The 21,455-nt window shown below is 59.0% G+C and overlaps 1 protein-coding gene across 8 annotated transcripts in view; it reads right to left on the bottom strand.

Annotated features, from left to right (window-relative positions):
• Positions 1-4,606: 4,606 nt before the first annotated feature.
• Positions 4,607-21,455, bottom strand: part of RGS3 (regulator of G protein signaling 3) — a 78,546-nt gene continuing 61,697 nt past the window's right edge. For 5 of the 8 annotated variants that reach the window (XM_068211587.1, XM_068211588.1, XM_068211589.1 and 2 more), the window contains 6 exons: positions 14,751-15,401; positions 11,446-11,519; positions 7,626-7,727; positions 6,753-6,814; positions 5,960-6,126; positions 4,607-5,870 (listed from right to left, as the gene is read on the bottom strand). In XM_068211587.1, the coding sequence (XP_068067688.1) occupies positions 5,685-5,870; positions 5,960-6,126; positions 6,753-6,814; positions 7,626-7,727; positions 11,446-11,519; positions 14,751-15,401 (1,242 nt within the window). In that variant the 3' untranslated portion in view covers positions 4,607-5,684. Of the gene's footprint in view, positions 5,871-5,959; positions 6,127-6,752; positions 6,815-7,625; positions 7,728-7,814; positions 7,994-10,252; positions 10,412-11,445; positions 11,520-14,750; positions 15,402-21,455 lie in introns of those variants that run through there. The other 3 variants (XM_068211593.1, XM_068211592.1, XM_068211594.1) reach the window with 3 other exon arrangements.

Below are 21,455 nucleotides of genomic sequence, written 5' to 3'. Positions count from 1 at the left end.
AGGAGCTCCATCCCAGAGCAGAGCAGAGCTTGTTTGGCTCTGGGGATCAGCTTTCAGCACGTGAGCCCGTTCTGCCCTGGGAGCTTTGTTTGGTGCTCTGTGACCCATCACAGCTGTCCCCAGGCCCAGGAGCAGGAGTGTCACCTGCTTGTCTTTGTCTAGGAAATCACGTTAGGGCCAGCAGGGCTGCTCCCCTGAGGAGATGACGCATGGCCTGTGTGGAACTTTCCATGAGAAACACGTGTGGCCCAAAATAATTGTCCCATTAGTTCAGGAAGGGACAAGAAATTACTTGCAAATGGCTCCTGTGCAAACACTCCATCCACAGGCCCCACCTGCTCCTGCTGGGCTCTTCTTCCTCTCCTCCACCTCCCTCCAGCTCTCCCTCTGCCAAGGGAGGGAGGCAGGGAAAAGAGAATCCCAAAATCAGCTCCATCCCTGCCTGTGCCCCATGCACAAAGGGGGTGGGGGTGCTGGCAGGGGGGTCACTCTGAGGAGCAGGTGCCCCTCGTCCCCTCCCTGTGTCCCAGCCCTGCTCAGCCACAAATAAAAGTATTTTTCACCATCCTTTGCTCCATCCTCCCCAGGCCTCAGGGCTGGCTGCACTCAGCATTATCCACTTTCCTCCCCAGCTCCAGGGAATGTGTGAGCTGGATGGGCTGAGTAAAAATGACCTCATGCAGGGAAGAATCAGAAAATGAGCAATGAGAGGGACACAACAATGCTTCCCCACTGAGCTGGAGGCACCCAGGGGACTCCACCACTGCTGCATTTCCTGCCCTGGCACCGGCCCAGCCGAGCTGGGTTTGTATCCTTGACAGAAACCTCTGAGTCTGGTTTTATTTTTACTTCAGAAGCCTTTTACTTTCCCTGTAGCTGCTCCCTTGGATTGTTTGGGGGCGACATCGTTAATGCCACCTGCAGAGGTTGGTGGCACTGGTCCTGCCAGCCTCAATCCAAGGATGCTTTGGAAAGGCATCTGTGGCACTCTGGGCAGGACAATGAGCTGAGCATCTCCTCACCCAGCCCAGCCCAGCCCAGCCCAGCCCAGCCCCAGGGTCACCACCAGGAAGGACAAGAGCCCTCAAACACACTCTGCACCCTTATCACAGCCAGAGGATGCCAAAGGCCCCAGACAAAGGCAGACCAAGGCTGACCTCCACCCTGCCCTGCAGACGGCTGGCTGTTCCTGTGCTGGGGCTCCAGACAGCTCCTGGGCACCTCAGCACCCAAATTAGAGCTCGGGGTGCTCCTGATAAGCCTCAGTAGCCCTGAGCAGGGTGAAGGGACTGTCACAGCAGCTCAGCTGTTTACTCCAGGCAGGGAATTCTTGTGTCAGTGGTTTCAGTATCAAACTGCTGAGCTGTGTTTAGTCTGTGGCTGGAAAGCAGCCTTGCTTCTATTCTGAGAATATTTGTCTAATCAGGGGTCCAAGGAATGATTTTGCTCAGTAGAAAGTTCTGTTTGTTTGGGTAGGTTTGTCCTCCAGGATGGGTGCCTTGGAAAAGCCCAGGAAAGGCTGAGCAGTGCTGGAGTGTCTTGGGGCACAGGACACGCCTGCAAAAAAAGGCAAACTTCTGTTTCTGTAGAAGTAAGAGAAAAGCTTTATGCTCCTGGCTTCCAGCCAGCTCTGGAACGAGGCTCCTTGCAGCCCAAGTGCTGCAGGTGCTCACCTGGGATGTCCACACTCCTCATTCCCTTCTCCCAGTAAATCTTCATCCTAGAGGTGCTCAGCAGCTTCAGCTGCGTTTTCAGCTGCCACATTCAGAGCTCCCTTTGCTTCTGTGAACCACAGGTGACCCCAGCACCCATCCCTGGCTGCCAGCACGTCGGGCAGCTGATGCAATACTGAGCTGAGGGACACCTGAAGGGTCAAGGCCATCACGTGAGACAGGTGACACATTTTTCCACCTCTCCAAGTGCTTTTTGTTCATCCTAACCTTCTCATCCCTGAGGGTGTGAGGGAACCATCACATTAGACCCGGGACCTTAGGACATTTTACATTTTTCACACCTAGAGTCACATCAGTTTTTGAAGCTTTCAGCTCTTTCTGGCGATAATTCCCATTTTCCCATGTAAATCCCTTCCCTGGGGAGCTCTGCCTTCAGCTGGGTGAGCTTTGTGCCAAGGATGAACAAGGAGCACCTGAGTGGACTTTGCCCTGTTTGCACACAACAAACACGGCTGAGCTGTGCTATTTGCAACTCAGCAACCACTAATTTTTAGCCCAGAGATAAATCCTCGTTATCTGCCGAGATAAGGTGCTCCCTATTTTGGATGGCATAGGATCCCATGCTGGGAAATTCCCTTTGGCTGCAGCACCAGCAATGTCCACAGGCAGCTCTTCCCACACCCCTGATCCTCAGGATGAGCCCAGGACAGGCAGCAGCTCCTGCTGTCACCCTTCTTGGGTGCCTTCAGAGCAGATAATGTCCCCTCTCCTCCCCAGGGCCATCCCCAGCCAGGTGACACCCCGTGATCCCAGCATTGCTGCCTTGGGAATGTCCCTCCAGCAGTGCCAGTTGGGTTGAGGCTGTGGCTCAAATTAGGAATTAGGATTCCCATTCCCATCACGCAGGCTTGTGGCATTGGTGTCAATAAATCAGGAATTTCTTCTCCTGGCATGACTGGATTTTGTCCTGGATATCTGATTTTGTGCTAAAGAAGGACATTTCTCTTCCCCTTCTGTGCTGTAAGCTCAGTGTCCCTGTAAGAGCTCCCTGTGTCCCCTCAGGGCAGTGGGGCTGGATCTCCTTCCCAACCAATGTCCCCCAGAACAAGCCCCCTCCAGGGGCTGACTTCCCTCAGCCGTTCCCGTGCAGAAGCTCCAAGCTCCTCACACCTTCTGCTCTGCAGCACAAAGTCATGGAGCAGCTTCACAGCCCCTCTTCCACAGCACGCAGAGGACAAAACTGTGGCTTCAGTGTCACCACGGAGTCCACGAGGAGACTTGAGTTCATGTTGAGACCTGTCCTGTGCAGGGGGCACTGGCCATCCCAGGAAAACATGGAAAAAGCACGTGGCCCTTCCATCCCGTCTCTCCAGGGAATCAAGTGTCCCCAAGCACGTGGGGATGGCGTTTGCCAAGTGACTCAGGCCAGCCTGGAACCCAGCAATAAATTCTCTTACAGCAATAACCCAGCTCTTGCCACTCACCCAGGGCTATTTCATCCTTCCAGGGAGTTACCCCAGGTCCTCATTTCTCCACCCTCATGGGGCCTTTGTCCCCTGCAGGGATCAAAGCCGACCACCAGATCCCCACCCCACACATCCCACGGCAGCTCCAGCCCTCCCTGCCTGCCTGGCTCACTGGGCTGGAGTAGTTCCTGGAGGGAAGGCAGATTGTAGGCTCAAAAGCCAGCGTGGTTATGGGGTTGGGATGCTCCTGGGCATCACCAGCACCACAGGATGCACCAGGGCAGGGAGAAGGTGACAGCAGGGACTGAGCTGCCCAGTGCCCACAGAGCCCCCGAGCCCAGACCCTCTGTGGGTGTCCCAGTGAGCCTGGGAACATGGAAAAATGGGGGGAAGGGGCAGTGAGGGGACCCTGCTGTAAGTTTCCTAACACTGACAGTTTGGGATGGAGTGAGGAGCTCAGGAGAGTGCAGATGGAGAGAGGGAGGGGGAGCTGCAAGAAAATCTGTGTGGAGTCCAGACACAAAGGGAAACCCTCCCAGCTGGGAAGGAGAGGAGATGAAAGCTCTGGGCAATGCCAGGAGAAAGAGGAGGGTCTGGCCTGGAGGAGGCAGCTGGGAGGGTGCCCCCACCCACCAGGTCCCAGCAGCTCTGGGGTCAGTGACTGGGTCACCACTGGGACACCATCCATGGACCTTGACCCTGGGGTGCCAACAGCATCTCCATGAGAGCCGCCTCACCAACCCTGCTGTCTCCAGCCAAGCCCTGAGCAGAGTCCTGAACTCTGCCTCAGTGTCCCCACCTGGCATCACCTGCTGGTTGTTTGCAAAGGGAAAACAGGTGGCTCCCCAGAGATGGTACCTGCTGGGGTGAGCTGTGCTCAAGTGGGGCAGCCACACAACCCTGGGCATCACCAGCAGCACTCTGGGCAGCCACACCACAGCCCAGCACGGCCCTGTGACACCACAGTCACACCCCTGAGCCATCCAAGGCTGACCACAACCAGGTGGCACTTCAGGTACCAAACACATCCTGAACAGCCTTTACAAAATATTTGCATCCCACACCAGAGCACTGCCCTTGCTGGGGAGGAGCAGCCCTGCCAAGCTGTGCAGATCTGGAATAGCTTCTTGTTGCTGCTTTTGGTGTGTCCCCAGAGGGACCTGGAGCTGCAGGAGGTCACTGGCGTGTGTGGGCATTTCCCTGCTCAGAGGTTCGTGCCCTGCTGTGTTTAACAGCGACCGCTGGCCTTGGGAACGGTCTTGCCTTGTGCAAATCTCTGCTTCTACACCCAGACCTGGCCTCAGGAGCATCTGGCAGCTGCTCCATCATAAAAAACACCTCAGAAATTCACAGAATCAGATTTTCCCTTCTTTAGCCACACAGTAATAGGATTTTACACTCTTCAGCGAGGCGAAGGCCGTGCGCCCCCCCCCAGTGCTGACAAACACGGCACGAACAAAAGCCAGCTACAAGAAATTATATTCTCCTTTTATTTACCTATGACCATGACAATGTAGGTTTTTTTCTAGCTGCAGAGATGCTTTGCACTGTAAACTGGGAGGCTGGCAGTGCACCCCGCCCTGCCAGGGCCAGCAGGAACCCCCACTTCCCAAACACAGCATTGTTATCCAGAGTCAGGAGAGCGGCTGCTGCACAGAGTTGCTTTTCTCCATCACCAAACCCTCCGTCGTCAGGGCATCAGTATATTGATATTTACACCAGGCTCCCCCAGCGGCCCGCTGCCAGGGAATGGGTCTGGCACACAAAACCCACTACCTTACAAAATCTACACACCTGGAAAAACAAAAAGGCATCCACTCCGCCGGAGAACTCGGCCGCAACACGCACAAATATTGCACTTGTAACTTGGGAATGGGGAGGACACGGGGGTTTCCTATCACACAGCAACGTGTCCAGCTACAGGAGGGCAATAAATAAACCAGGGGTGAGGGCAGGAGGGGGTGCTTTGCACACCTCCAGCGCAGGGCAAGGACCCGGCTCTCGCTGCTCCCGGGGGGACCCACCACGAGCCGAGGAAGCGCCGGGCTCCTGCCAGAGCTGCTCCGGGGCAGCCGGGAGGCCCCACGGCACAGGGAAGCACAGCAGCATCCTGGGGCTGCTCCAGTTCACAAGGCTTTAATCCAGGACCACGTTTGTGTCAGTGCTGCTGTCCCCTTGCAGAGCCCTGCACGAGATCCCCTCCTCCTCGTCGCCGAGCTGGGCTCACTCTCCACCTTCCAGCAACACTCGTGGCTGGGGCAGGTGCTTCACAGTAGTCTCGTGGGAGCTTCCCTCCTGGCTAAATCCACGCCGGGGCCACCCCGAAGGCGTCGTACCAGCGATGGTGGGACGGGTGCTGCAGCAGTGCCAGACTGCTCGGCCTGTCGGTCCCCTCGGCCCCCAGCTCGGTGCCTTCAGCTGCCCCATGTCCCAACAGCCTGGGGCACGAGCAGAACAACGAGCTCCCACCAGCTCCTGGGAAGGCCTCCACTGCCCAATTCCATGTAAACACAGCTCCCAGCCTGCCCCGAGACAGTCCTTGGGCCTACAGTGGGGAGCTGCCTTTCTTCTGGTTGATTATGTCCAAGTAGAGGTCGGAGCGGAGGAAGCGGGGGTACGAGTCCTTCTCCATGAGCCCGTAAATCCTCTTCTGCGCCAGGTCGAAGCAGCTGCGGGTGATGTTCTGCAGGTTCTCCTTGGTGTGCTCCCGTGTGTAGGAGTCCAGGTTGACCTGTGGGCAGAGGAACCAGGGCTGGTGAGCAGCTCCCCAGGCAGCCACCGTGCCAGGAGCCGCACACCAGCGTGGGAGCCAGCCCTCACCTCCTTGCAGGACTGGATGGCAATGTACTCAGCAAAGATCTTCTTGGCCTTGGAGACCATCTTGGACTGGGATTTGATCTTCTTGAACTCCTCACAAGCCAGCCAGAACTCCAGGTTCTCCTCGCTGAACTCGGTGCGCAGGAAGGCCCTGAAGGCAGCGAGCCCGTCTGTGGGAGACAGGGACACGGCTCTACTCCTGCTCACAGACAGGGAACAGCCCCACAGGACCCTCAGCTCTGGCAGAGCTGCAGCCCAAACCTCCTCCCTGCACTGCCCAAAAAACCCCCCTGTGCAAACAGGCAGCGATGGCACTGCCAGGGCAGCACAGCCCAGCCAGGAGCTCAGTCCACATCCCCAGCCTGGCTGCAGCACCGAGAGGCAGAAGGGAGGCTGGGCTGGCGTGGGGACAGGATCCCCTGGCCATCCCCTGGGCTGCGTGTAGGATGGGATGCCTGAGAAGGGCTGTCCTCCCATCTTCAGGATGTTCTACAGCAGCTCCTGCTCCATGGTCCCTCTGCACAGCCCCAGACTGGGCACAGACATGGATCACTGCCCTCTCCTCCCCAAGCTGGGGACTGCAGCCCCGAAATGAAGCTTCTCCCTGGCCCCTGCTACAAGTGCCCCCTGGGCCAGGAGGAGCAGGAGGGGTGCAGACAAGGGAGAGGCTAATTTGGCTTTGTGCATCCCCAAACACCGGAAGGGATTAACAGAGGAAATCCCAGTTTTATCCAGGCACGTGTCTGGATATTCCCCTGGCAGCAAACACAAGTGGAAGGGATGGACACACACTTACATTTGTGCAGCAGCAGCTTCTCCAGGGAGTCCCCCCACTTGAGTGCTTCCTCGGGAGTGGGCCTGTGGAAAAAGCACGGCACGTTGGCAAAGCTCAGCAGCAAAAGCTGCTTTTGCTGCCTGCTAAACATTTCCATTGGATTAAAAGCCAGGCTGTGAGCCCAGCACGGCTGCTCCCAGCTCCCAAATCAGCCTCCTGCTAAACGTTTCCAGAGGATAAAGCCACTCTGTGTGCCCGAGGGGCTGGCCCTGGCTCCCACCTTGGTACTGGCACTGGCAGAGCAGCTGAAGGCAGAGCCTGACTCTGCATCAGGCAGCACCACAGCAGCTCTGCCAAAAGGAAACTGCTAACTTTAGGCTGGCAGGAAGAAAATCCAACCCCAGAAGGTCTGTACAGGCAGCTGTGGCACTTGGGGTATCTGAGGAAGAATTGAAGAAGCCCTGGGTGATGCAGAGCTGAAGAAAAGTGGGATTTCAGCTGCCCCATTCAAGCAGCCAGAGACAGCTGCCAGGAGCAAGAGCAGGGAGGGCTTGTTTCCAGCTGCTGGAGCATCTCCAGAGCAAAGTGGTTTTTCAAACCATTCTCTGGCCAGTTAAAGTTCCATAGACAAGCACTGGGTGAACGCTGCTGTCAGGTAAATTTCCAGCCCAAGCTGCTGGGGTGCCACTGTGCAGGCAGGACCTCTCACCCTCCAGCAGGAGGTTTTCAGCCAAAAAAAAAAAATTTAAATGTTCCTCCAGGCACAAAAACTTTGTCCACAGCTTCCCCAAACGGGGTGAATGCAGCCTCCCTGGAGGTGAGGAGCTCCAGACCACAGCTTGTCCCCAAGTCCCCACGGTCCCCATCCCCACGCCGCCCGCTCCCAGCACCTACTTGAGCGATTTGAGCACTTTGTCCAGCTTGCCGGAGGGGTTGGCTCCGGGGGACTCGTTCCGCCGCCGAAAAATCCCCAGCCGGTTCTTCATGTCCTTGGCTCTAGAGAGAAGAGCGAGTGTGAGCGGGCGGGCGAGGGGACCCCCAGCCCCGCGGGGACCCTCCCGCAGCGCGCCCCGCGCCCACCACCTACTCCTTCATGGTGTGCCGGCGCTGCAGGCTGCCCGTGTGCGGCCTCTGCACCGCCAGCAGCATCTCCGCGTGGAACTCCAGCGGCTGCGGCTTGGACAGGTCGCGGAAGAAGGGCATGGCAGCGGGGCCAGCCCGAGCGGCGGGGACAGCCCGAGCGGCGGCGACAGCCCGAGCGGCGGGCACGGGCCGAGCGGCGGCGACAGCCCGAGCGGCGGGCACAGCCCGAGCAGCGGGCTCGGCGGGCACGGGCCGAGCAGCGGGCTCGGCGGGGACGCTCGGGCGCTCTGCCGCCCGCCCCGAGGCGCGCTGCTGCCGCGGCGGCCAGCGCGGAACGGGAAGTGGGAGGGCTCAGCGCGGAGAGCTTTAAATGCGGCGTGGGGCGGCCCGGAGCGTGCGAGTGAGTAAAAGCTGTGTCAGCCCCGCCGCTGTTTGGGACGGCTCTGCCGTTGCTGGGGAAACTTGAGGAAAGGTGGAAAAATCAGCGCCGAGGCGGATAGTGGGGCCTTTCAAGAGACGGCGGGGAAAAATAATCACGGCGAGGATTTACGAGGGCTATTTATAGAGCGCAGGCATCCCGGGAAGGCGGTGGGGCCGGCGGCGGGGCGGAGCGGGCTGAGGAGCAGAGCGGGGACTGCGCTGCCCTGTGTCCCCCCTGCGTGGGCACCCACACATGCACACCCCACGGGTGTTCACACGTCTGCGGTGCCAGCCCGTGTGGGGCATGGCCTGGGGACATTTCCGTAAGGGGGTGGCCGGGATTGGCAGCGCAGGGCACTGGGGCAAAGACGCCCCATTCTGTCACCCGCGCATGGGTCCCCTCGCTCCAGCATCCCTGGACAGACAGACTAACGGACACACGGCCACGAGGCTCGCGGTTGCTCCAGGGAGCTGCCAGTAACACAGAGTTGTACAGATTCCTGGGAAGCGCCGTGGGAAAAGGAGCACCCCCGGCAGGGATGGGACGGGCGGTGCTGCCCCCGCGCGGCACCGCGCGGTCACTGCACCCGGACGCGGCGGGGACCGGTACCAAACACGGCCCGGCAACCCCAAAAACTGCAACAATCACGAGTTGTAGCGCTCGGGCCCTGCTTCCCACTCCCTTTTCTGGCAGTCTTCTCCTAGTGTACAGACCACTGGTACTCGTTAAAAAAACAAGTATAATGCTATCTTAATTACATGTGGCTGGAACCCTTATAAATGGAAAGAATTATAGCTTCCATCTGTGTTTTTAATTTCTTCCATTTACAATAACTCTCCTCGATCTCATCATGAAGTGCACATAGACAGTGTTTCACTGCCTGTGAATATAATGTATTTATCAAAACTTAAGAGCATCAGTCTTTTCTCAACACACATGGACTCTGCCCTCTAAATCTGAAGCTCCTTATCTGACACCATCTCATTAGGCAAGCGGCTTCAGTTTTCACTTCTTGCTCTTTCTGATTCTGAAAATTTAATGTTACAGGATCTGCCACAGGTCGCACAGTAAGGATGCTCAGAGATGCCACCTCTACCTAGCCAAGCCATGCCCATGGACACGAGGGGTACAGGAGGGATTCGGGGCACGGATGCACCACCCCACCCCAGGTGATGTTCTCCAGACCCACAGCTCTCTCCAGTGCCAGGAGGGTAAAACACAGCAACCACTGGGAAAAACAAAGCAGGTGCAACAACCCCAGGGCTCAGTCCAATGAGCCACAGAATGATTGTAGAAGGCAATTGCTCCCCCCAGTCCCTGGTGCCATCCATAACCTCATGGACACGGACAGTTTCACTGCCTTCACACCCCCTGCGCTGTGATCCCAGCAGGACACATGTCCCGCTGCTGCCAGGCACCCGCTAAAGTGGGAAAAGCAGATCCAAACACGGAGCCTCAAGATCCAAACACCATCTGCCTCCCATCGCTGTGCCGCCAGCGCCGCCGGCAGCCGGGGACCCGCCAGCACACGGGACGGGCCATCCCACACAGCCTCGAGCAGCAAATTTCAGCAGCGTTCCCAGTTTAGCAGGACAGCAGTCGGCACCTGGCAGAGCACTGAACACCCCTTGTGTGACACAGGAGGGTCGCCTCCACAGCACAGCCCTCGGCACCAGGCCAGCTGGAACACACCAGGCAAACACCTCCTAAGGAAGCTCCCCAACTTCCACATGCTGCTCCTCTTGCACACCCTTGCAAAGAAGGAGTGGCACCAACCCAGGCTGTGACAGCTATGGGCAGGCACAGCCCCGAGCTGCGGCCGTACAGCACAATAAATGCCACAGCAAAAATAATTCCACAGAATAGTTGCTGATTTCACTCCGGAGTTGCCCCTATAAAGTGATCTGCCCCAGCACCCCAGCATGGCCACGAGGCCCAGCACCATCACCCCGTGCTGCTTCCAAACCATCCCCTGGACAGCACATCCCCCTTCCTGGCAGGATGCTGGGTGTCCTACCTTTCCAGGTATTTTTCGGAAAAGTCCACCATGGCGTGGTACATCGAGGCCGGCAGCGTGTGCCGGGAGAGGAGCGAGTGCCGGCCCGCGGCCCCCGCCCCATAAATAGTCCCGGAGCCGGCTGGGACCGCGCCGCGCAGCCAATGGCGCTGCCAAGAGCTCCCCGGAGCATCCCCCGCCGGCTCAAGGTGAGCGCAGAGCCCTCTCCGCTACCGCCCCTGACCCCGCCGCGCCGGGGGGGCCCAGCCTCCCCCGCCAGCCCCGCTCCCCCGGCGCGGCCACGCGGCCGGGGGGACGTCCCTGCTGCAAGGGCTTCGTTTTCATTTCGAGTGCTGGGGGGGAAATAATAAAAAGAGCTAAAAATAGGCGGCAGCGATGAGGCAGCGCGGGCCGACAGTGCCGCTCGCTGGCACAGCCGGCGAGGCCGGGCAGCTGCGTGCGCAGCCCCCTCGCACCCTGAGCCATTCCAACCACGTGTGGCTCCTCCACCTGCCCGGCACACGTGGCGCAGGGCACGGGGCACACAGCCGCGGGCATCCCCGTGGCCCTGGCACCAGCCGGATCCGCGTTCCGGAGGAGTTCGCTCCCGAACGTCCTCACTCGTGCGCCTGCCCCCCTCAGCTGCAGCTGTGTTTGAGGACAGCAAAGGCCACGGTTGCCTTGTCCTTGCTTGCACCCACTTTTTGGCACCCCAAAGCCTTACCGGTAGCAGCAGAGGGCTGCCGGTGTCCCCCGGAGGTCCCCGCGGTCCCCGCTCCCACCGCGCTGCCGTGGATGTGCTGAGTCTGAGCCTGACCCGCGGTGCGAAACCTCCCCGTTCCACCTCCCCATTCCTCCTCCCGGCATGGGGCCAGCGGGAAGGAGGCCCCCAGCTCAGATTTCACTGCTTCCATGTCCTCTCCCTGAACCCGGGCAAGCTGTTTTTCCCAAGAGCCGGTGTCTTCACCCTGTCTGGGCACGGTGGAAGGGGGTGCTCCCAGCTGGGCTGGGCAGTGCCCCCAGCACACCCCACCACCCTCCCTGGAAACAATTCCATCTGAAGTGAGAACCCTGTTCATGGCTTTGCTGCTGGAAAAAGTCAAGGGGAAGATGGGGATCCTGAGGGCTCCTGGTACCTGCAGGACTAGGCCGAGGTGTCTGGCCCCACAAACAGCCCTGGCACTCCCTGATGCCACCCCCGATGTGACACTTACAGGCTCTTGCTGCGTTTCTTGCGGGAGGTCTCATCCCCTTCATCACAGCTGCACTCAGGGTCTGCTCCACTCAACTGGGGGGAACAGAAAAACAGTGTCTGTCATCACACCAGGACGTGCCCACAGTGTCACTCTGTCACCAACCAGCAGGGCCAGCATCCCCACGTTCCCACAGCACACCGCCCAGACCCACAGCACCCATAGGGCCCCTTCCTCATGATGACAGCGGCATGGGACAAGCTCCTGACACAGGAACCTCCCTGCCCTCACTCATCCTCTGCCACCTTCAGCTCATGGAGCTCCTGGAACATCCAAGGAGACCCCAGGGCCAGTGGCCCAGGTACCCTCCAGGTTCAAGGTGCTGACAGTGGAACCTCCTACAGGGAGGACATTCACATCTCCACTCCTGATGCTCCTACTCCTCCTGCTGAGTGGGCACAGGGATCTTGCCACTGCCCAAAGAGCCCCCCAGAACTAGGCTGGGCACCCAAAATCAATCAGGAGTTCCCAGCAGTCCCCAGGCACGAGAAATCAGAGCAGTTCACCTATAATTGAATCACATCATTGCAGTTTACAAGTCTGCTCTCTGACCACTGCTCCAGGGCAACCTGGACAAACCAAGGGGACCTGGGATGTGCCATGAGCTCAGGGCAGCACCAGCACAGCCTCTGAGCCACAAAGCCTGGCACCAGGCAGGGAGACCCGCGGGATCACCGTAGCTCGGGGGCTTTAACATTCCATCCATTCCTGAACGCTGCAGATGCTCACGGCCGGCCCTGCATCCCGCCCCGCACCCACCCGACCACCGCCAGCTCATCCCGTGCTCCCGGGGCTGCCAGGCGCTTTCCAGGATCATCATCCCGCGGCCGGGCCGTGGGAACCCTGTGCTCAGCCCCGCAGCCCCGGGCCCGAGGTTCCGGACACTTCCTTCCATTCTGCGCCCGGCTTTCCGGAGTTTATCGGCCCCGAACAATGCGGCCCTCGCCGAGCACCTTCCCCGGGCCGCTCCGGCCCCGGCAGACGGGCTGGCCGGGGCTTCCTGCCATTGTCCGGAGAGGCTCCGTGCTCGGGGACAAAAGGCAGCGGCAGAGCTCTCCCGAGGAGTCCCAGCGCTCCCCACCGTGCCCAGTAAAACAACCAGCTCCCAGCCCCACCGCGGGAAGGGGGGACGGGGAGACACACCGGGCACGATGGTGTTAAAAGAGGCTGTGGAATGAGCCCCTCTGAAACACTCCCAGATGGGAAAATAACCAAGAACGTTGATGGATGTGATGGCCCTGCAGCCGAGGCCGCCCGGTGCAGGTGTTGCCAGTGGGGGAATTCCCTATGGGAATTGTGCATCAGTGTCCTGCTCCAAAAAGCTCGGAGGTTTCATTGAACTATTCTAGGGCACAGACCAATAGAAGTGCTTCCAAAGTGTAGGCAGAGGGTGGCAGTAGCCCAGTCCCACAGTGGCTCAGCCCCGTGTCTGGCTTCCCTGACTGCTGCACACCCTCCACGGGCAGCTGGAGAGGCAGGGCAAGGGGAACGGGACAATGGGAGCACGGTGGGAATGGGGCAGTGGGGACAGGGCAGTGGGAGTGGGGTGGTGGGAGCAGGGCAATGGGAACAGGGCAACGGGATCAGAGCAGCGGGAATGGGGTGGTGGGAGCAGGGTGATGTGAGCAGGGAGCAGGGCAGTATGAACAGGCAGGGGTGCCCAGGAGAACACATGGGCAGGGATTTAGGCTCCAGGCTTGGAACTGGGAGCTGCAGGAGGTGCAGCCACCACACTGCACTCTCCACTAGCACAGGCTGCCCAATCCCTGCCCCAAAAATCCCAGTCTAATGTGCACCAGAACAGTTTAACGGAGGAGGAGCTCCGTTCACCTCTGCGGGAAAACATCCCCCCAGATGAGAGCAGAAAGCTCAGCTGGTGGCTGCCGGGGCACGGGGGAGCACGATCCGCGATGCCCGGCAGGGACACACAGCCCACCCAGCTCGGGCAGCGCTGCAGGGCTGCAGGGCTGCAGGGCTGCAGGGCTGCAGGGCTGCAGGGCTGCAGGCTCGGGGCTGCACACACAGCGGCACTGTGAGCTCTCCTTCAGGGCACTGCTCACGGGACGCTCTCAGCCGGCGCTGAGGCTGTCACCGCCTCCCTCGCACGTGTGCCTGACACAAGGGTGGCTTTTCTTTATCGGGGGATAGGGCGGGTCTGACCCCTCCATCTCCTCCCGCACACAACTGTTGGCCTCAGTCTCCAGGAGAGTTTGGACTTCCCTGCAGAGAGCAGCCCCATCCCAGCAGTGTGTAACCCTCACCATCTGGTCAGGGACTCTGAGCCCAAAAATTCCTCCAGGAAACAGCATCAGGGTGGCTTTTCAAGCAGCGTGGCAGGAGAAGGGTTAACCCAGCATAGGTTTAACCCCAGCATGGGTTTAACCCCAGGGTCTGCAGCAGCCTCTCCTGCCAAGGAGCCCATTGCTCTGGAGCAGAATGTGGCCCTGGAAGGTGGTCCCAAGCAGCAGGACATGGTCCTGGGCTGCGAAACGAGGCTCTGAGCTGGGAACACAACCCTGAGCACTGGAATGCAGTCCTGTGCCGAGCACCAGAGCCCCAAGAAGCACCCAGAGCTGAGGATGGGGCAGAGCAGGGTATGGGGCCAGGGGCCACTCTCAGCGCCCTGCCAGGGCCACCTGGGGAGGATGGGAAGAGCAGCACTTCCCATGAATGGTCTCTGCACTGGCAGCTCCTTCCTGCACCTCTGCGCTGGGGGCTCAGGGAGCACCCCAGACCTCCAGGATTGCACGGCCCAGTCCTGGGCAGAACTGCCTCAGCACAGCCTTTGCTGCTCCTCCTGCATGGTAGGGTCACACATCACTGCTGAGCACAGCTTTTCCATGAGATGGACCCCCACAGTGGTCAAAGCCCTGCAGAAGGCCGGTGGGGCAGAGGGTCACACTGCTCCTGGCACCCCCTGCACACTGGGGACTGTCACCAGGGATTCTCCCCACTGCTGGGAGCAGCCCTGTGCAAGCCCAGATCCCCAGACTCTGCCACCAGGAGTCCCAGCAGACAGCACTGCCCAGGCCACAGGCCCTGCAGGGCGTGGCTGCAGCGGTGGCAGTGCCACCCACAGCCCCAGCACGCTGCTCTGGGTGCCGTGCCCCGGGTGCTAGCACCTCCAGAGCCGGCTGCCAGGGGCAGGGACCCTCCTGAGTGCTCAGAAGGGAGCTTTGCCATGGTCATGGAGACAGGGGCCACGTGGCAGGACACCTCCAGCCCAGGAGCTGCCCCAGCACCACGGCCAGCCGTGGCTCACGTACCTTCCTGTGGCCCGAGAAGAGCAGCGTCAGCTGGTGGATGGAGCCGCCGTTTTTGACGAGCTCTTTCTTGAGGGTCCTGGGGGAGGGCAGTGCCCAGTGCGCGGCGGTGCCCTGGCTGTCGGAGCAGTTGAGGGTGGTGTCGGAGGTGAAGCAGTGGCCCTTGGCCTCCTGCAGAAGGCTGCCCTCGCTGTGCGTGCGGCGCCGCAGGGAGCCCTGCACGCTCAGGGTGTAGCCGGGCTGCCCGCCCGATGTCTCGATCATGCTGCTGCGCTTCAGCTCGTTCCTGTCCAGGTACTGCTCGTCGCTGTCCTCCTCCTCCTCCTCGTCCTCCTCATCCTCATCTTCCTCCTCATCCTCCTCGTCGTCCTCGCCATCCGTGGCGCTGCCCGCCGTGCCCGCCGCGCTCTGGCTGAAGGTGCTGTCCAGCCGCAGCTCAGGGATGACAAAGGCTGGCAGGGAGCTGGGCTGCTCCTCTCCCTTTGCGGTGGCCACCGGCTGCTTTTCCACCAGGAGAGGAGCCTGGGTGGCCCCCGGAGCGTCCCAGGGCTCGGCCAGAGCCCCTGCCTTGGCAGCCAGAGGGGCATCACCCACTGCTGCCTTCCCATCCTCCGAGTGCATCTGCCCCGGTTTCTCGGCGTCCGTCTCCAGCATCTGCCAGAGGAGAAGATAAAGAAGGATGAAAGCAGAAGCACCCCAAATCTCTCTGGCCACCTTCCTGGGAAGCCTTTCACCTCCTCACACCCCACCTACAAGGTTGGCACTGATTTGTACAATGCTTACAGTGCTCTGGTGGGGTGGGATGGCATTGTCCCCATGTCCCCAGGTGGTGCCAAGTCACCCCTTGCTCTGTCAGCACCCAGTCCTGCTCCTGAGCTCTGGAACACCAGGTTCCCCAGCTGGCAGGAGTGGGATGGTGGCACTCAGCTGCCCCCTCCAGCAGCCGGCAGCAGTGGTGGGTTTTGAGGAATCCCAGGGTGCTGGCTCGGCTCCAGCCGCAGAGGCAGAGCCGTGACAGCATCCTCACCCCGATGGCTGCTGCGAGCTGCTGCCCTGCAGGGATGTCCCCCAAGGGCTGCAGAGAAAGCCAGCAGCTCATCCAGCAGCTCTGGCGCCTCCTGCACCGCGTTAACAAATGCCAAAGGGAAGCGCCGGGCTCTGCCCATCGCTGGATGGCCCCAGCTCAGCCCGTGGCTCTGGGCAAGCCCTACAAAACCACAGCCACTCCTGCCAGCCTCTGAGGGGCTTTAAGCCTTTGGGGCAGGTTTTTCCAGGTTTCTTTGCTGGGGAAGGGCTGAGCAAGCTCTGTCCTTTCAAAAGGAAAAGCCCAAGGGAAAGAACCTCCAAGGTTGTTTTTGTGAGCAGGGGGTGCCTGCAATGAGCCCTCTCTTGCCAGAGCAGAGAGTCCAGTGTGATTTTTATGTCTAAGCCAAAGGGGCAAAACCAGCCCAGCAGAGAAAAAAAAAGACCAAAGGAGAGAAAATCCTCTCTTTAGGAAGCAATTCCCTCCTGCACAGATCCCGGGGCAGAGATTATTCCACAGGACCACCCCCAGCTAACAAGTCACCCAGAAAAGAAGTCACTGTATGCCCAGCTGAAATCCAAGCATTTTCACAAACCCAGTGACAACCAGAGAACTGGAGTTAATGAAGACATCCCCTCTGTATAAATTGACTTCAGCTTCAAAAAGGCTAGCAGCCCCAGGAGTCAACCCATCCAGCCTCACTTCCCACTGGGAAGAGGCACCCATAGAGTGGACAGAGGCTGTATCCCCATGGAGGTCCCAGCCTGTGGCAGCACCCCTGGGAGAGCCACCCTGCTGCTGGACACCCCTCATCCCCCGGAGCACAGAGGTGATAACCACCCCTGGACATCCCCAGGCAGCTGTGTGCAGATGTTGGGCTGCAGAAGCTGCTGTCACCTCCAGGAAACACCCCGGGGGTGTGAGCCCCCTGTGCACAGAGGGGACAGCACAGACATGGCAGCACCTGCCTGAGCTCAGGGGGCAAAGAGCTGGGCAGGTTTCCAGGAAGATGCTGGAGCTCAGTGCCAGAGCCAGCTGTGCCTTGTCCTGGTTTATCACACCCAAAGGGTCCTGGTGTCACCTGTAGCACAAAGAGCACCAGCACTGTCCCACCCAGCCTGGCTCGCCCCAGCAGCGATTCAGCATCACCTGAACTCCCCCAGTGAGTCTGAAGACAAAAATTCAGAGACCACGTTGTGCTTGGTCCCTTCGTGACATCGCTCTGTCCAAGGAACAGCTGGATTTGGAGTCAGGCACAAAGCAAATGCTCCTTTCACCCACCCTTGGGGTGAAATTACACAGTAATTCCTTGTAAGAAGGGAGTGTTCCCAGCCCTGCCTCGCCAGGCTGCCATTTGCACCAGTGTGCCTCAATGATGCTGCTGATGTTTTATTTGTCTTGCAATCACTGTCATCATTATCTCATGAAATAATTAGAGGAAAAACCCACACAGCCCTCGAGTCACTCCCCACAAAGCCCTCCCCCAACACTGCCTATCTGCCCAGTCCTTCTGCTAACGGTGCTGGGTGCCTGCATCTGATAAGGTCCTAGAAGGAAATGAACAGGCTCCTTTAAAATGAGAGACATTTGGGGATTAAATTAAATCCTTGCACTAATTCAATCAGAGCCTCTGCTGCTCTTCTCTGGCATGGAGGGGATGAGCAGCAGCCTCACCATGAGCGAGGGCTGGTTCCATCTCGGGCTGAGAGCATCACCAGGGCTGTGAAATCCTGTCTGCACAGGACTGAGCTCTGCTCAGCATCATCTGGGCTGGGGAGAGGCAGCAATGCCATCACTGCCAGCCCACAGAGCTGCTCCTGGCTGGAGACACCAGGGACTTCATCAGCACAAAGCCAAGGCCACCTTGCTGCCCAAAACTGACTTGGGACCTGAAGGATGGGGATGTGACCAGGTTTCATAGACTCACAGGACGGTTTGGGTTGGAAGGGACCTAAAACCCATCTTATCCCACCCCCTTCCATGGGGTCCACTGTCCCAGGCTGCTCCAAGCCTAGGACACTTCCAGGGGTCAGCCAACCAGGCCTTGGACACTTCCAGGGGTTCAGGGGCAGCCACAGCTGCTCTGGACACCCTGTGCCAGGGCCTCCCCACCCTTCCAGGGAACAATTCCTAATTCCCAATATCCCATCCATCCCTGCCCTCTGGTAGTGGGAAGCTGTTCCCCTTGTCCTGTCCCTCCAGGCCCTTGTCCAAATTCCCTCTCCAGCTCTCCTGGAGCCCCTTGAGGCCCTGGAAGGGGCCCTGAGGTCTCCCTGGAGCCAGTGAGCAGCTTTTCCAGTATCTGAGGGGGGCTGACACCTTCTCACAACTTCATGCTGGAGGAGGCAGCAGTGGAGGCAGTGCTGGTGCTGTCTGAAGGAGGTGCTGTCCTTCCATCTCACAGACTCACCCAAAACATTCCATGCTCTCACTGCAGCAGCAGCGGCTCAGGAGCCAGCAGCCAACATCTGGATTTCTCCATTCTCAATGCCTTGGTCCCACTGCTCTCAGCATCTGGGTGTCCCTGACCTCCTTTTTTCCACCACCTGCATCTTCCCCTGCACTCAAAAAAGTGGTTTTGCCATTCCCAGCATCTGAATTTCCCTGTTTGCATCGGGGCAGGTCAAGGGGCTGAGGGGATTTACTCCATCCTCCCTGGAAGAACTCACACTTCACTCTTCCAGCTTCTGTCTCAGACTGAGAGGCCAAGGCAGCATTTCCTGAGAAGGGGAAGAGAAAGCAGAAGCAAGAGCTGCCTCTGAAGCCCAGGATGGCTCTCTGGGGTAATTTTAGGGAAGGAGGATGATAGGTCTGAGACCAGAGAAACAGCAAGAGAGTTCCTAAGAATGATCTCCTAATTGAACAAATATCAACACACTCCAAAATAGGCAACACTGCCCTGCCTACTCCGACATCCTCAAACCTTGCACCTGTTACCCACTCCTTGGGTTCTCTTTGCCATCAAGGATTACTCACTATCTCAAACATTAAGTTTTTTCAAGTTTTTAAAGTTTTATTGAAACCAAGACAGGGCAGAAGAACTGCAAACCCTCTGCTTCTTGGTCTGTACCTTGAGCAGGTTTTTCTGAGCTGCTGCTCACATCCAGGACTGTTCCAGCTCACCAGCAGAGAAAATTTCAACGAGCGCCAGCACAACCTCAACTTCTCCAGCACTTAATTTAATAATGTGGCCTTGCTGGTGGCCCACAGCTGGGACTTCCAGCTGGGAAAAGCCCAGCCATGGAGACAGCACAGCTGAGAGCTGAAGACTGCCCTGCCCTTGCCCTGGTGCTGCCAGCTCTCCCGCTGCCAGAAGTGCTGGCACGTGTGGCATTCCCTGGAATCCCCAGCAAGGGGAGGTCAGGGATTTTTTTTTTTTTTTTTTTTTTTTTTTTTTTTTTTTTTTTGAGGCTCTCAGCTTCTCATTTCAAAGCCTCTGCTCCTCTCAGTGATGGAGCCACTATGGCTCAAGGAATGCCTGGCCATGGGGATATTTAATTGAGCCTTTCCTGGCTCCTGATGGGGATGCTCAGGCTTTTTCTTTCTTTTGTGGTGATGCTGAGGAAGAGGAGGCAAAACACAGCTCAGAGAGCTGCCCTGCACCCAGGTACCTCCTCAGCTAAAACCAGGGATTGGGAAAAGCAGGGAAGTCCCTGCAGGCTGTTGGACACAGATGTGAGCAGGAGAGCAAGGGATATGCTGCTCCAGCTGTGCTCTCACCCAGGAGGGGTGAATGGACTGCAGGAAGAGCTGATCTTGTGGCTGTCCCTGACCATGGCAGTTCCATCCTCCCTCTGCCCCATAGAGAACCTCTCTGGCTCCTGCTGCCCTTCAAAAACCTTTGCTCTAAAACACCTCACCTGTCCCCAAAAGCATTTAACTCCATTGGAATGAGACCAAGGTTATTTTGGGAGAGATGCAGACAGCAGTGGGTTCCCTGTGCTGGAGGCAATATCCCACCCCACATCCGCTGGATTGCAGCTGATGCCAAAAAGAGCACCTACATCATCCAGGGAAACATCAACCTTTCCAAAGCAGATCTTTCCTAAAGCAGAAGGAAAATATTTTACAATTTGGGTTCTTAGCATGGGACAAAATGTGCCCAGATCCACCAGATTGGAAACTTCTAACTGTGAAAGGCTGTCGAGCACCTCAGGATTTCAAAGTGACAACTAAGAACCAAGGAAGCTCACAGCTACAGGGAACAGCATCTAAAGCACAGCACGGGGCTGAGGGGAAGAAAGCAAAGCCAGAAATGCAAAGCAGAACTACCAAAACTTGAGAAAATCTTCGTGGGAGTCATTGTGAAAGTGCTCATGAGGAGCATTCCCCGAGCTCTGCTCCTCACCCTCTGCGAGGCCGGCCAGAGCCCAGGGCTCGCTGCACAGCCAGGTTTTCTACCCTCACCCTGCTTCATTACTGCACAATGAATAATTGATCCCGAGCAATTAGTGTAACAGCAAAAGCGGCGCGGATGTATGAACCCGAACAGCAGGGCCAGCAGTGCCTGGGGCTGGGCAGTGAGGGTGGAGGTGCAGATGGGAGATGGGGAGGTGATGTTTGTACCGCCCTAAAAACCCGGCCATGGGCTGCCTCAGAGCCCTGGCAGGAGAAGCCCTCCTCGGGGAGGAAGCACGGGAGGATCCCGTGGTCCCTGCACAAATCCCGATCCCCATCCCTGCATTCCGGGCGGGTCGCTGCGCACGGGGCTCTGCCCAGCCCCAGCCCTGCGGCTCCCGGGCCCGCTCCGCTCCCCGGGAGACTCAGCGGGAAGCGGAGCCCACGTTCACCCGAGGGCAGCAGCCCCGCGCCCGGGGAGAGGAGCTCGGCTGCAGGCTCAGCTCGCACCCCGCGTCTCGGTGGCACCACCTGCTCAAGGTGTCAGCCACCAACCCGGGACCGAGCCTCTCCACGCCGTCAGCAGGGACTCGACACCGCCGCAGCTCCGGGCTGCCAGCCCCGACCCGCAGCTGCCCGGCAGTCCCCGCTCCGGATCCCCACCCATCCCCTGCCCGGTGCCCTCCATCCCCACGAGATTCCGAGCGTGCCACGGCTGCAGTTCCTGCTGAACCTGCTGGTTGGTCCCCAGCGTCAGTCCAGGGACAGTATCCAAAAGGCTGCAGAAGTCCTGGAGCAGAAAATCCACATTGTGGGCACATTGCAGTGCTGATCCCACAGCAAGAGCCAGCTGGTGCCGACGGCACAGCCGTGCACAGCCCAAATTTGAGAAGGAGCCTCAAAACATCCCCACGTTACAAATGCCCGCTCGCTCTCCCTGGATGCACCTTACCAACCCTCAAGCCCAGCCTGGTGGCAAATGAGTTGTGCAGGAGCCACAGGTTCCCCAGGAGAGAGCAGGGCAGGGAGCAGAGCCTTGGATCCCCAAGGACATCAGCGCTCCTGATGCCCTCAGCCTGAGCTTCCTCAGCCTGAGCCGGATCCTGCCCAGCCCAGGGTCCGGCCCTCAGGCTGCAGCCTTTGCTTGTAAAACCTACCAAATGCGGGCTCTCAGCTGCATCCCCCGGGCCGAGCGAGCGGCACCTCCGCCGGCAGCCCCGGCCCCGCCATGTGCCCGCGGCGGCGCTCGGCTGCTGCTGGCGCAGCGCTCCGGCTCTGCCCTGCCGTTATTAATGTCCGTGTCAAGCGGCGGCTGAAACCGCCCCAGCCTCCCCCAGACGCGGCTC

This window comes from Anomalospiza imberbis, chromosome 21 (genome assembly GCF_031753505.1).
Source record: "Anomalospiza imberbis isolate Cuckoo-Finch-1a 21T00152 chromosome 21, ASM3175350v1, whole genome shotgun sequence".
Lineage (NCBI taxonomy): Eukaryota > Metazoa > Chordata > Aves > Passeriformes > Viduidae > Anomalospiza > Anomalospiza imberbis.
This window is presented reverse-complemented; position numbering and strand designations above follow the sequence as displayed.